The sequence below is a fragment of the Dermochelys coriacea genome, chromosome 13, assembly GCF_009764565.3.
Source record: "Dermochelys coriacea isolate rDerCor1 chromosome 13, rDerCor1.pri.v4, whole genome shotgun sequence".
Taxonomy (NCBI): domain Eukaryota; kingdom Metazoa; phylum Chordata; order Testudines; family Dermochelyidae; genus Dermochelys; species Dermochelys coriacea.
The window spans coordinates 26084725-26099169 of record NC_050080.1 but is presented as its reverse complement, the minus strand read 5'-3'; the positions used below and the strand labels follow the sequence as shown (position 1 = coordinate 26099169).

The 14445-nt window shown below is 50.7% G+C and overlaps 1 protein-coding gene across 4 annotated transcripts in view; it reads right to left on the bottom strand.

Annotated features, from left to right (window-relative positions):
* DLGAP4 (DLG associated protein 4) overlaps window positions 1–14445 on the bottom strand; it is a 345726-nt gene that overhangs the window by 99643 nt on the left and 231638 nt on the right. For all 4 annotated transcript variants that reach the window (XM_038369554.2, XM_043496131.1, XM_038369556.2 and 1 more), the window contains one exon: window positions 10430–11474. In XM_038369554.2, coding sequence (XP_038225482.1) covers window positions 10430–11380 — 951 coding nt within the window. In that variant the 5' untranslated portion in view covers window positions 11381–11474. The remainder of the gene's footprint in view (window positions 1–10429; window positions 11475–14445) is intronic.

Below are 14445 nucleotides of genomic sequence, written 5' to 3'. Positions count from 1 at the left end.
GGCCCACTGGGTTCATCCAGCTCTTTGGTATGTTGCCTCCTGAAGGGGAGGTGATCAGCTGCTGCCATGGCATTGGGCTCTGTGCCGAATCTCTGCTGGAGACCTGGCTGAGGCTGCCCAACTCCCTACACTTGTGACACACTCAGTGCAAATCTCCAGTGGGGAAAGGTTTGTGTGTCACTCGCCCCAGCCTCAATTGTTAGCTCAGCCTCAGGAGGTGCTTTGCCTCTGTGACCTGCACCCCAGCTCCGTGCTCTGGCTTGGAGTGTGCGCCTCAGGGCAGGATGGCCGTCCAGACAGACCACAGGGCAGAGAGGCTATTGGGGAGTGGCCACTGACTCTGGAACATGCTGCTGCTACCTGCTGCATGTCCCTGGGGATGGCGAGCTGGCTCTGGTGACAGATCACCCTAGTAACAGCCCTGTTCTCAAATCACCGCCAGGGTGATTGGCTTTGACCTTTCCTAATGAAGGTGACAAGAGGCTTCTGGAAGCACTTTTACACCGGCCGTCTCCGAGTCACGTCTGACTGGAGATTGGATTTCTCTGCCTGCCTTGTCCTCACCTTGTTAATTGCACGTCAGGAGCACTCACCCGCCTAGCACTGACAGCACTTACGGCGCCAGTGTGCACAGCTCCGTGCCCACTGTGGGGCTGGCGGGTCGGGAGCAGAGGGAGTCCGAGACCCAGCTGGGGAAATGGAAATGTTGCTTTCTCGGCTTGCTACCTGCCCTGGACACACGGTGAGAATGCAAAGCAGAGGAGGGCCCATGCAAAGAGGCAGCTAATCACCCACACTGACGGACAAATGTAGGCACCTCAATGTAGAGACTCGAGGTCCCAACCAAGATCAGAGCTCCATAGTGCTAGGTACATACACACTGTGAGAGACAGTCCCTGCCTCCGAGAGCATCCCAGCTCGGTAAGGCGAAGGTTGGGAAAAAGGAAGGATTGCTGGCCCCACTTTACAGGTGGGAGCTGCAGCACAGAAAGGTTAAAGCCATGATTTTCCAAACTAACTTGTGATTTTGGGTGCTCAACCTAAGACACCTTAAAGGGGCCTGAATTTACAAAGGCAGCTGCTCAGCACTTTCTGAACCCCCTCTAGGATGTATTGGGCTCGCACTGTCACAAACCACTGGAAAATCTTGACCTATGTGACTCACCCAGATTCACCCTCCAGATTCAGTGGTAAGGTAGAGATAAGAACTCAGGTCTCCCTATGCCCAGGTGCCTGGTCTAAGCACTACATCATGTGGTGTCAAAATCGGCTTGTGCAGTGCAAGCTAACATGGCCACGTATGAAGCAGGGTGTTGGATATTCTGAGATGCCAACTGCCCCAATATCTCTTTTCTGGCCAAAGCCATGTGAAAAACCATCAGTGCCAGAACACCAACACAATATATTTACCATGAAGCACTGTCCTATTAACAATCTCCATCGACTTCACTGATGAGAAACTAACGGACGCACTGCAGCAACCATCCACTTCTAGCCACGTTGTCTGTCACTTCTCTCCCCCTCTCCTCCCACACTACTTTGTGTCCTGCAAAAGCAGAAATCGAGATGCAAAGGTCAAAGCCATCGTGAGGTGCTCGAACAACCAATTGAGGGCCATCAAAGGCAAAAAGCTCTTTTGATGGAAATTGGTTGAATCTGATGCACCAGAGTGGAACAAACAGTTTTAGTTGTTAGTGATTGCACAAGCCTGATAGAAAGCTCCTGCTCAGATTCCCAGACGTCACTCGCTGGCAGAGTGGCAGGGTTTTTAAAAGGATTTAGGCACCTTAACATTCAGCGAGGTGCCTAGGGGAATTTTCAAACATGCAGTGGTTTTGAGAATCCCACTGGGCAACTGTCTGCATCCAAATTCCTTTAAACACCTGACTCACAGCCTCTAAAGCTCTGCTCTCTTGAGACATGGATGAAGATCCAGTCCCAGATCCTCAGCTGCCGTAAACGGATGCAGCACCACTAAAATCTACGCTGACTGACAACAGCTGAGAATCTGGCCCCTAGGTGCAGCCTCTGGTGTTAAAGAAAACATGATAAGGAAACAGAGCTCCAGTGCCCTAAACCAGCACACACACCTGCGCGGGACAAACAAGACGGCATTCATTGGGATTCTGTTTCTCTGTTACACCATCTTGTTTTCTGCTTCTATGTCTATATGAAAAGCAGGGCTGATGCTCTGCTCACTTATACTGGAGTAAATCAGGAGTAACTCTACAGAGGTCAGTGACATAGCCTCTGACATAAACTCATAAACTTAAGGTCAGAAGAGACCATCACAATCATCTAGTCTAATCTCCTGCACATTGCAGGTCACAGAACCCACCCACTCCTGTAATAGACCTCTAACCTCTGGCTGAGTCACTGATGTCCTCACATCATGATTTAAAGACTTCAACATACAGATAATTCACCAGTTACACAAGTTTAAGCCTGCAAGTAACCTGTGGCCTGTGCATGAATTAGAGCAGCCTGAAGGGGATGTTCTCCCAGCAGGGGATGATAATACACACACCACCCAGGGGTGGCTGTGAGGTCTTAGACAGAAGGGTGTTAGGTTTTTTCAAAAGTATTAACATTTCCATTGCCCCTCACCTTGTACATACCCCAGCACTGTCTGCAACTTACCTCGGGCCCAACCCTGCTCCCACTGCAGTCTGGGGAGGTTTTGCCATTGACAGGAACAGGGGTTCAGTCAGGATCCAAGTGTTTAGCTAGCTGACAGGTCAGCTGGGGGCAAATCCTGATCCCAGTGACAAGTGGGAGTGGCAAACGCCCACGGACTCCCTGGAGAGCAGGGATCCATGTAAGTAAAGGGAACTCCCATGGGATTTATGGTGTCACCTTAGTTTCTTTTCCACTTCTTTGCCATTATTTGGCATCCCCTGGACGTGGCTTTCTCTGACCCCTAAGCCCCAGAGAGGGGAGTCACACAAACGCTATTCTCCCTTGTAAACTGCAGCCTTGGATCTTGACTGCTGGCTGAAACCCTGTCCCGGCGCTCTTGACCCTATCCCTGCAGAGCGCCGGGGCAAGTGGACTGTGTTCCAGCACTACTACAGCCATTCAGCCGCTGTATTCAGTTTCTCGGGCAAATAGTCCCTCATTCTTAGCCAAAGGATAATGAGTGGAGGGGGGAGGGGGCTTTGAACACTGCAGAGGGCTCCCCTGCCATGAGTCTGCCAAAAGCATTCCCTAATCACCCAAACAAACAGAGCGTTAACATAAAGGGAAAGGCAGTGAAGTGGAAAATCCACCTTCCAGACTGTGGGCATATACAGAAGAGCCACTCTGTGACCATTGCTTCTGCTGGAGCCAAATAGATGGAGGAGCTTTAGGGACAACAAGCAATTCTGAAAGTGCATGTACACCACCCAAACACATATGCATCCCTGCCATGTTTACACACACAGAAGCATGCACACAAACACACGTACAGGTGCAAACATGCATACAAAGGGATGTATCACATACACAATAGCATGCACATACACGTTCAAAGGAACACATGCCCAGACACAAACACACATGCATGCAAATATAAGCATGCACACCCATGTGCACACACAAGCATTCAGATGCATACATGTACATGCACACACACAGGTGGAGAGAATGGCCAAGGCTTCCTGTGGGGAACAAGCAGGAAGACACAAAGGGGCACAGGCAAAGAGGGCGCAGCCTGGTTGCGGCAGGCAGGTAGGGTGACCAGATGTCTGGTTTTCGGCAGGAACACCCGGTTGAAAAGGGACCCTGGCGTCTCCGGTCAGCACCGCCAACTGGGCTGTTAAAAGTCCAGTCAGCAGTGCTGTGGAGCCAAGTCAGGCTAGTCCCTACTTGTCCTGGGGCACCGCTCTGCGCCTTGGAAGGAGCCATCAGGTCCGGCTCCTAGGGGGGGTTCAGGCAGAAGGCTCCATGGGTGCGTGCTGCCCCTGCCCCGAGCACTGGTTCAGTTGAATTCCTGCATTCTGAATTCCTTGGCCTCACCCCACAGCCTGAAGCCCCCTCCTGCACCCCAACCCCTCATCCTCAGTCCCACCCCAGAGCCTGCACCCCCAGCTGGAACCCTCACCCCCCCCGGCACTCCAACTCCCTGCCCCAGTCCAGAGCCCCCTCCTGCATCCTGAACTCCTCATTTCTGGCCCCACCCCAGAGCCCACACCCACATTTAGAGCCCCCTCGCTCCCGCACCCCAACCCTCTGCCCCAGCCCAGTGAAAATGAGAGAGGGTGAGGGAGAGCAAGCCACTGCGGGAGGGGGAATGTAGTGAGTGGGGGGGGGGGTCCTTGGGAAAGGGGCAGGGCCTCAGGGAATGGGCGGAGCTAGGGTGTTCGATTTTGGGCCAATAGAAAGTTGGCAACCCGAAGGGCAGGGCTGGGTAGCCACTTTCAGGCCTGCTAAGTGTGGGGGGGGGCAAAGGGCTGCATGGCACTCGGGATCCTAAAACGAAGCCTCAGGGCCTAGTGCTTACTGCACCCCAAGGAGATAAACTCCTATGATATGAAGCTGCTGCTTCCATACCAAGAACCCTGCTATAATGGGGGGATCGGAGAGAACCATAGTTACTAAGGTCAGAAGGGACCATTCTGATCATCTAGTCCAACCTCCTGCACAACGCAGGCCACAGAATCTCACCCACCCACTTCTACGAAAAACCACACCTATGTCTGAGCTATGGAAGTCCTCAAATCATGGTTTAAAGACTTCAAGGAGCAGAGAAGCCTCCCTCAAGTGACCCGTGCCCCATGCTACAGAGAAAGGCGAAAAACCTCTAAGGCCTCTTCCAATCTGACCTGGAGGAAAATTCCTTCCCGACCCCAAATATGGCAATCAGCTAAACCCTGAGCATATGGGCAAGATTCACCAGCCAGATACTACAGAAAATTCTTTCCTGGGTAACTCAGATCCCTTCCATCTAATATCCCGTCTCGGGGGATTAGGCCTATTTACCCTGAATATTTAAAGATCAATTAATTACCAAAATCACATTATCCCATCATACCATCTCCTTCATAAACTTATCAAGTAGAATCTTAAAGCCAGATAGATATTTTGCCCCCACTGCTTCCCTTGGAAGGCTATTCCAAAACTTCACTCCTCTGATGGTTAGAAACCTTCGTCTAATTTCAAGTCTACACTTCCTGGTGGCCAGTTTATACCCATTTGTTCTTGTGTCCACATTGCTACTGAGCTTAAATAATTCCTCTCCCTCTCTGGTATTTATCCCTCTGATATATTTATAGAGAGCAATCATATCTCCCCTCAACCTTCTTTTAGTTAGACTAAACAAGCCAAGCTCCTTGAGTCTCCTTTCATAAGACAAGTTTTCCATTCCTCGGATCATCCTAGTAGCTCTTCTTTGTACCTGTTCCAGTTTGAATTCATCCTTTTTAAACATGGGAGACCAGAACTGCACACAGTATTCCAGGTGAGGTCTCACTAGTGCCTTGTATAACGGTACTAAAACCTCCTTATCCCTACTGGAAATGCCTCTCCTGATGCATCCCAAGACCGCATTAGCTTTTTTCACAGCCATATCACATTGGCGGCTCATAGTCATCCTCTGATCAACCAATACTCCAAGGTCCTTCTCCTCCTCCATTACTTCTAATTGATGCATCCCCAGCTTATAACTAAAATTCTTGTTATTAATCCCTAAATGCATAACCTTATACTTCTCGCTATTAAATTTCATCCTATTACTATTACTCCAGTTTACAAGGTCATCCAGATCCTCCTGTATAATATCCTGATCCTTCTCTGAATTGGCAATACCTCCCAGCTTTGTATCATCTGCAAACTTTATTAGCACACTCTCACTTTTTGTGCCGAGGTCAGTAATAAAAAGATTAAATAAGATTGGTCCCAAAATTGATCCCTGAGGAACTCCACTGCTAACCTCCCTCCAGCCTGACAGTTCGCCTTTCAGTAGGACCCGTTGTAGTCTCCCCTTTAACCAATTCCTTATCCACCTTTTGATGTTCATATTGATCCCCATCTTTTCCAATTTAACTAATAATTCCCCATGTGGCACAGTATCAAACACCTTACTGAAATCTAGGTAAATTAGATCCACTGCGTTTCCTTTGTCTAAAAAATCTGTTACTTTCTCAAAAAAGATCAGGTTGGTTTGGCACGATCTACCTTTTGTAAAACCACAGGAACAAGGTCTCAGCCGAATGGTCTCTAAATGGGCTGCTTCTTACTAAGAGTCACCAGGCTCCCTCTTTATCAGGGCCACCTGACTACCCCACCCACACAGCCAAGTATGCCCCACTCTCAGGCTTTCTGCCACCACATGGAGGACAGCCACGGAGCCCCAGCTCTCCCCTGGTAGGGAGAGAAGGAGGATGGACACCTGTTCCCAGCTCTATGCTCCAGTCCCAGACTGTCTCTGGGAGGAAGCTTGGCACCTTCTGCCCGCAAGCAGCTCTCTGCCCAAGGAGAAGCTGACATGCTTTGTCAGGTCCCACCTTCCCCAGTGGTCAGCTCCCCTCCAGGCTTGGTGGCTAATGCAGTCCCTGTGGGTTTAACCCTTCCTGGCTCAGCTGAGGACCGGATATATCCCCTGGTCAGAGAGTCTGTCAAGCCCTTTGGGATCCTTAGTGAGGAATCCTCTGTACTGCCAGCCTACCTCTCAGTCACTACATGCTTTATGCCCGTGGGCAGGCAGGGAGAGGGATTGGCCCAGGGTCATACAGCCAGTCTACAGAGGAGCTCCCCTGGCTCCCGGGCAGTGCTCTAGCCCCTGGGCTGTGCACATGGGTGTCTGGGATGCTGGGCATTTGAGTGCTGTGGGAACCATTCTGATGGTCAGGTTGGTTATTCTGGGAGAGCCATACCCAGTAATCCTGGCAACCTGCCATCATTTCACAAAGGCATGAAGCAAGCTCAATGGGGGGTGGGGGAAGGGAAGAGGCACATAACTGCCACTGAGCGTTCATAAATAAAAGAGGCTGGAGAAGTGCTGGCTGCAGCTTCTGATTGGCTTGGGAGCTCCCTGCTTCATCTGGGCCCATCGATGTTATCGCGGCCCCAGGGGGCGGGGGACTGAAGCTGCTGATCGACCCGCACTTGCACGCCACCAAGCCCAGAACAACAGCAACACGCAGCCCCTCACTTGGACACTTGTAGTCAATGTTCAATGCCTGCTCAGCAGGTTAATGGCTTCCGACGCCTCTCACTGCAGTAAAGCTTCTTCAGTTCCCACCCCCATGCCTGCCTCCTTTCCCGTACACAGAGCCCTTCTTGTAACGGGACAGCCAGGTGCACAAGAAACACTCTCTACTTACAGTGCTGCAGGATGGGAACCTGCTGCTGCATGCAGTCATGTCAGGGTGGGGGAAATACCCCACCCCAAACACGAAGTAAGAGAGGGATAGGGAATAGCATAGCTCTAGCCCATAATACTCTGAGTCACCCCATTAACCCCTTGATGACCACTTTACTACAGTCCTCCTAGCCAGAAGGGGAGGGGAGAGGAGGGGCAACAGGTAGGAATCAGTCATCAGGGAGCATCCCTCTGCACCTGGCAACTCATTCGTCACCTCTTCAGCGTGGGGCCAATGACGTAGCCCAGCATCCACAGTTCTCACTCCAGCGCCCATGGGAAGAGTCCCATGGATTTGATGGGAGCCAGATCAGGCACCGGCAGCTGGGTAAAAGCTCTGAAGTGCCAGAGGAACACCTGGCAACATGGCTGTGGAGCTGACCCTCACCCAAAGTCTTTGGGTCTTGAACTCTCAGGAAGTCTAGCTTCCTGGTGAGACTTTGAGGTCCTTCTGGCCAGGCTGTGAATGGCTCCAGGCCGGGCTCCCAGTGTTTGGGGGCCCTGTGTCCGAGCCTGGCAGTGCAGAGCATAACATGCCGAATTGAAGGGAAAGGGGAGGGTTTAAAAAAATTCAGTGACCTTTTTCAATGCTCAAACCAGGCCTGTGCCAGGGCTCGGGGTAGAGGCTTGGTGTAGCCACACTGTTTCCTGCCCCTCCCCCCAGTAACTGCTCCTTAGTTTTTGGAGCAGATAGCTCAGGATTGAAATTTCTCCTCTGAATACCCTCTTGAGCCCAAGACCCAGACCTGCACACCCTCAAGCTGTGGGGAAGATTGGCTCTGGGTCTGGACTCTGGAGCCTGGCTTTACTCCTCAGGCCCATTCCAGTTTTAACCACGACTCCTGCAAGGCACAGCTGCCTTCCGGCCTGAGTTAGAGGCACACAGAGCTTCTTTGGGAGCCAGGGTTATGTCACCTCAATCACCGCACCGCTCCCCAGCCACTGAAGAGAGGCACACGAGGGCAGGGCACTCAGTAGCAAACTGGACAGAAGGGTCTGTTTGGATTTTGCACATGTCCTTGACCAAGGATGCTCCTCCCTGCCTTTTGGTGTTCAATGCATGACCTTCTCTGGCTGAGAATGACTAGACGGGGCTCTCAGCACTGCTGTTCACTTAGCTATTCATTGAGGTTACATGGGGGACGCGACCCCCTCCCGCTCACTAGATCTCCCTGAGAGGGCTGTGCAGAAATTGGCCGGTTGAGTGCTCAGGGCTTGAAGCAGACTCTTCCCGTGGGTTGGCTTTGCAGAGGGTCATGCTTGGAATTTGCGGTTGGAACTCTAAAAGCCCAAAGGGAAACTCAGCCCAAACCACCAGGCTTTGCCTGGCTTTGGGCAGCAAGTGTGGGGGGAATGCACATAACCACCAAGTCTCACCTACTGTCACCTGAACCCACACAGATGGCCCAGGGCCACTCCATGCTCAGCCAAGTTTGCCAGTGAACTTACAGAGCACAGTTTGGTAACAGCTTTTGAACTACACCTCTGCTCTGAGCCCTCCTTGGTGCGAGGTCCCGGGTCTCTCTCGTGTCAAAGTCAGATTCAGCCCACAAATTTCATTTCCGTAGAAAGTGTGGGGAGTAAACCCCAGATCCTAGGCTGATACTACCTAGCAGTGCAAGGAGCAGCCCCTTGGTGCACACTGGCTGGTGGGATGTGGCCCTGGCTGCTGCTGCTCATACAGCTGCAGGGACAGCAATGCCTTGAAACTATCCTGCCAGGTGTAGCCCTAAAGATTCTGTGCCCTGGGCAGCTGCCTATGCAGATTGGAGTGGGACTAAGGAATCATGTCCCAGCTGCTGCGACTCTATCAGTTTCAGTGGAGCTGCATCCATTTATACCAGCCGAGGATCTGGGCTGGGGACACAGTTGTGGCCACAACCCATGAGCGGTTCATTATTTATTTCACAAAGTAATGCGTTCTTTTACCTTGAGATCCTCTCGCAGGCCAAACTTCCAGTGAAGTGGTAATAACTTAGGAAGGGCCTGGAAGATCTGGACAGCTGACTTCAGGAGGGCTGGTAGCTGGGAACCCTGGTGTGTTGGAGTGGTTTCTATTTCTCTCTGTTATTTCATTCTGCTATCATCTGCACTCTGGCTTTTCCCAAGTTGTATATTTAGTGTTGAGTGGCTTGGAGTATTTTGTGGTTGCCTATTTAACCTGGTAACACTTTATCACAAAGGAAAACAACTAACGACATTCCTGATCCAATAAATTCCTCAGTAATTTGATTTGCGGGAAGTGGAAAGCAAGACTTGAGGAGCAGGCTGCTTTTCAATAATTAATCGTGCCTTGAACAACACAAACCCACTGCCAGAAGAGCCACTGATGCCTCTGTGTTAAAAATGCACTCTGTGATTTACAAACACAGCCCAGCTGATCACAACCCCCCAGGTCCAGCTGTTTATTTTTATTCCCTTGTCTAAGCACGCGTTAGGTTTTGTGTTCTTAAGTGGTGCCTGTTGAAATATCGACCTGTCTAAACATACTTATGCAATGATCCAGCACAATTTGAACCTGAGACCCTGCAACATTAAACTGTCAGCTGCTACCACTTGAGCTAGAGGACTAACTGGTGGTAGTAGTAGGCTTTTATCTTTTTATGTGGATTAGCCACTTAGGGAAACACATACCACATAGTGAACCAGTGGTTTATAGTGCTGGTCCTGAACAGGTGTGTCATTGTGGGCACAAATCAGATGCCCCTTTATGGAACATTTGGCTTGTGGTAAATTTTTGTCATTGTATTGCAGTAGGACCTAGCAGCAGCCCCTCTCCTGGACCCAGCGCCCATTGGACTAGATGTTGTACAGACACAAAACACATCAAGTTAGTTTTAGGGATAGGTGCATCCTAGTGAGCCGAACATAGAACTGGGTCATTTTCCTGGCAACAAGAGCTTTGCTCTGAAGAGTCACATTTGCAATGGGCCTTGGGCATGAAAAAGATATTGGGCAGGTGCACCTGAATTAGCCCAGGGAGACATCTGGTCACCCTACCCAGGTCTCACTGAGCCAGAGCCCTTCTTACCAAGTGGAATATCACCCCCATCAGAGAGCAGAAGCAAACCCCAGTGCGGCACCCACCTGCAAGTAATGATAGGCTAAGTCTTGCTGGCAGGACTTGGATTTCAGCAGGGCTTTGTCGATGGTGGCAGAAGCCTTTTGGCACACTTCCCGGGCATGGCTAAGGGTGAGCGTGGACCAGGAGCCCCGTTTGATGTAGTTGGACTCATTGCTGATGGGGATATTGGTGCAGGGGGTGACCTTGAGGTCATTATTGCTCTTGGAGGATTTCAGCATGTGCTCACTGATGGTGTTATACGCATGCATGAAGTATCTAGGCTGGCTGTGATCAGGTTGCCTGCCCAGGGTCATGAGGCCCATTGGATTGCGATAGCTGCAGGTGTCGCTGTCTAAGTTGTCGTCTGAGCTCCACCAGCCTGATATGTTGGACCTGGGCCTGCGTTTGGTCTCGGTGGTCTTTGCCCGGTCTTTGCTCTTGCTCCTTCGGTTCTGCTTCGGGTCCTCTGTGCCCTTCTTGCCATTCACGCTGCCCTTGGTGGGGCCCTCCAGGGACTGCGACTTGGCAAAGAGCTTCTGGACGGAGTGCACCAGGTGTCGGATGCGCCCGGGGCTCTCACTCCGGTGCTTGGAGTCGCTTCTCTGGAACTGGAGGGTGCTGAAGCCGTCCCGGTGGATGGGCAGCTGCTTCTCAAATTGGTCTAAGAGGTTTGCGGGGAGGCGGTTGATCTTAGTGGCTTGGGCATGGCTTGGGAAGGGGTTCTCGTCCGGGACCTCGAAGTGGGAGTTGTAATGGATCCGGGGGAAAGTGCTGCTGTTGGAAATCTGGTTGTTGAGTGGGAGGAGACAGTCACTATGGAGGGAATTCTGGGCTGGAAACCGGGGGTCCACGGGGTAGGAGTCAGTGGGACTGAGGAGGTAAGGGTTCCTGTCTTGGGCTGCATAAAGAGAGTCCTGAGGGGAGTCCAGGTTATCGGAGACGTGGCGGCTTCTGTTATCTCCTAACCCCTTCATGGTCCCGGGGTTTCCTACAGCATCACTTCACGGGTGACACCGAGGAGCCTTCCTGCTAGTTCTCCCTTTGGTCCCTCTCCCTCTGGAGATGATCCTGCAGCCACAGAGACAAGAAACACGCACACATCACTGAAAGGAAAGCTCTCCCCAGGCTCTCTCTATCCCTCTAAGCATTTCCACCCTGCTCCTTCCTAAAGCATCTGAGCCAGTGCCTTGCAAGTTCTAAAAGCCAAGACAATGAAGGTTATTATAGAGCTGAGAGAGTCAGGAGAGGAGGAGGAGAAACGGATGGGAGGCAGGACACAACGAGGAGGAGAAGGGAGCAGGAAGAGATGGCACATGGGAGGCTGAGACGTGGAAGAACGGTCAGGCTGAGGTGTTAGGGTTAGAACAACAGGAAAAAGGGATGATTAACATTCCCTAGCCATATTTAAGAGCCGTGTAGACCCCAGAGCTCAAATTCAAACTACTTAATACAAGCAGGCTGCTATTTTTTGGCCTCTGCGTGGCTTCATTTGATAGCACTCGGTCCCCAGCTTAGCAGTTGGACTGTCAGCAAATCATGGGCGCCTGTCCCATTATTTTAGGGCTGAATAAAAACCTTCTGTCAAATACCGTGCCCGGGCCTTGCTGGAGTCGAGGGAAATGAGGAGCTGAGGATCAGATTGGCTCTCCGTCATGTGGCCATTCGTGTTTCCGTGGTTACCGGACCTCTTAATGGGGACGATGGACCGGATGTGTGTGGTGCACGGAGCTATGGTAATGTGATGGGATGGCAAACGTCTCTTCTCGGACAAGTGCCCAGGTTTATGTCCATGTTATCCTGTCCCCCTGAGGAAAATGCTGCACGACATATGACCAGAACAATGGTTTTACTGAGACATTCATGGGCCTGGCCTGAGAAGTCTTTTGTTGCTCAGTCACAGCTTCAAGGTTGAGGTCCCCACTGCCAGGCTAGATCACCATTGCTTGGGCTGCTTTGCTTTAGGGCCAGGGCTATAATTTGCCAGGTTTTCCTGGAAATGAAGACCCTGTTACATTGGAAAACAGAATTAAAAAATCCCAGCCGGTAATATGGGCTAGTAGCTGAAGCACAGGCCTGGTAATTGGGACCACTGGGTTCTGCACCCAGCCCTGCAACACACCCACTGTCTGACTTAAACTATCTCTCCTCCTGCATGGGATCTTGAAAGTGAAACTGATTCAAAGTGGAATTGATTCAGTGGGCAGCAAATTATGAAATAATCATAGCAACTGAGTAGCCAGTTTCTGTTGCCATGCTGAGAAAAAACTGTATTAATGCTGAAAAGCAAATGAGATTTTTAATAATTGTTTCAATGCTAACACTCAAAGATGGGATTCCTAACATAGCTAAGAAAACTTGTTTATTTAAACATGCACTGTTAAAACAGCACCCTTTTACTCCAGTCACCCCCCATTGCTCTCAGAAGAAAGATCTTAAATCAGAGAGAAAGCACTGTACCTTATTCACCAGCTGAGATCAAACTGATCTCTGGCCTCCATTTGAATCCATATGATTCCCACGCAGTGGCAGTCCAGCTGATCCCTCCCCAGAGGAAATTCTGCTGATCATCCCAACAGTGACGCCATTTGATCCCACTCCTTGACAACTTCAGCTGACCCCTTGGTAGAGCCAGTTGACCCCCCCAGTACTGTAAATTCAGCTGTTCACCCTCTAGTGTGACTCTAGTTGATCCTTGGGGTGAGGCTGATTGAACATCCCACACAGGCAGATGATCTCACCTCATAGCAAAGATGGTTAAGCCTACCCTATGGCAATGCCAGTCAATCCCACCCACCTTCAGCCTATTTTAGTGGGCAGGCAGGTGTATTTAATGATCATGTTTGGAGCATTTTGAGCCATAGATTAGAAGCAAATGACGAGTTAAGACTTGTCCCTGCAGTGAAAGTCACTTTAGCCCAGCTCTAAAAAACAGAGGGTTCTGACATTGCCCGGAGAGTTCACTTGAACCTCAATGGATCTGTCTTTCCAGGGAACCTCATGTTCAGCCACTAGAGCTGACTGTGGGTGGAGGTGGAGAGAAGATGGGCAGTGTGGCTATACGGAAAACATTCAATGAACGGCCAAGCACCCATTCCTCTTTCCACTCAGGCACCTTTAAGGAATTGCTTGTGTCACTAATGAAAGATAATGTTACCTGTCTATTTTGCAAGCCTGGAGCCAGCCTGTCACCATCTGCGGAGCTGCTTGAGCAGCAAGAGTGGTGTGTTGATGACAACCCAGGCATGGCTTGCAGAAATACAAAAGGTGACATTATCCTTTATTAGCATCCCTAAAAACCTTGGCTCCCACCAGCTTTCATTTGGCTCCTTTTCCTACCCCATCACATTGTTTTGCAGATTGGTACGTCAGATGCTCTGGAGCATCTCAGCAGATGGGGATGCTCTCCCATGTGCTGGAAGGGCAATGAAAGACCAGGGACAGGAGCATGCTGGAGAAGTGACAGGAAGAGGCAGTGCAGCCTCAGCTCAGACAATTGGATAGGCATAAAGGCCAAGGACAATTGAGGAGAATAGATTATACAGTCAGGTTGTGGCCCAGCCAAATGGATGTGCCAATGCATATGCATAGAACAGAGAGAATAACAGACGACAGGATCCTACATTAGCAAGAACGTTTTCAGCTATTCATGTTAAGATAATAGCAATCAAATCTCCTGCTGCTCTGGGTGAAAGCTAATTGCTTGAGGCAATCAGAGAAGAATTAATTCCCCTGTGTATGTGATTGGCCAGGTGCATTATGGGCATGTGACACCTGCCTTCTCCTGAGGTAGCAGGTATTGTCCACAGCCAGAGGTGGGGCAGTGAGCTTGATGGTCCACCCATCCACTCCATGCCCAGGGCCACCCAACAGGCCAGTGGCAGAGCCAGGCCGAGAACCCAGGTCTCCTGAGTGCCAGTGCTGACCTCTATCTTGTAGGACAAGGCTAAAAATGGCATCAGTGGGGTCCTATTATCCAGGGATGGAACTCCACTGACTTCCCTGGAGCTCCAACACTTTACAGCAGCTGAGGATTTGGCCC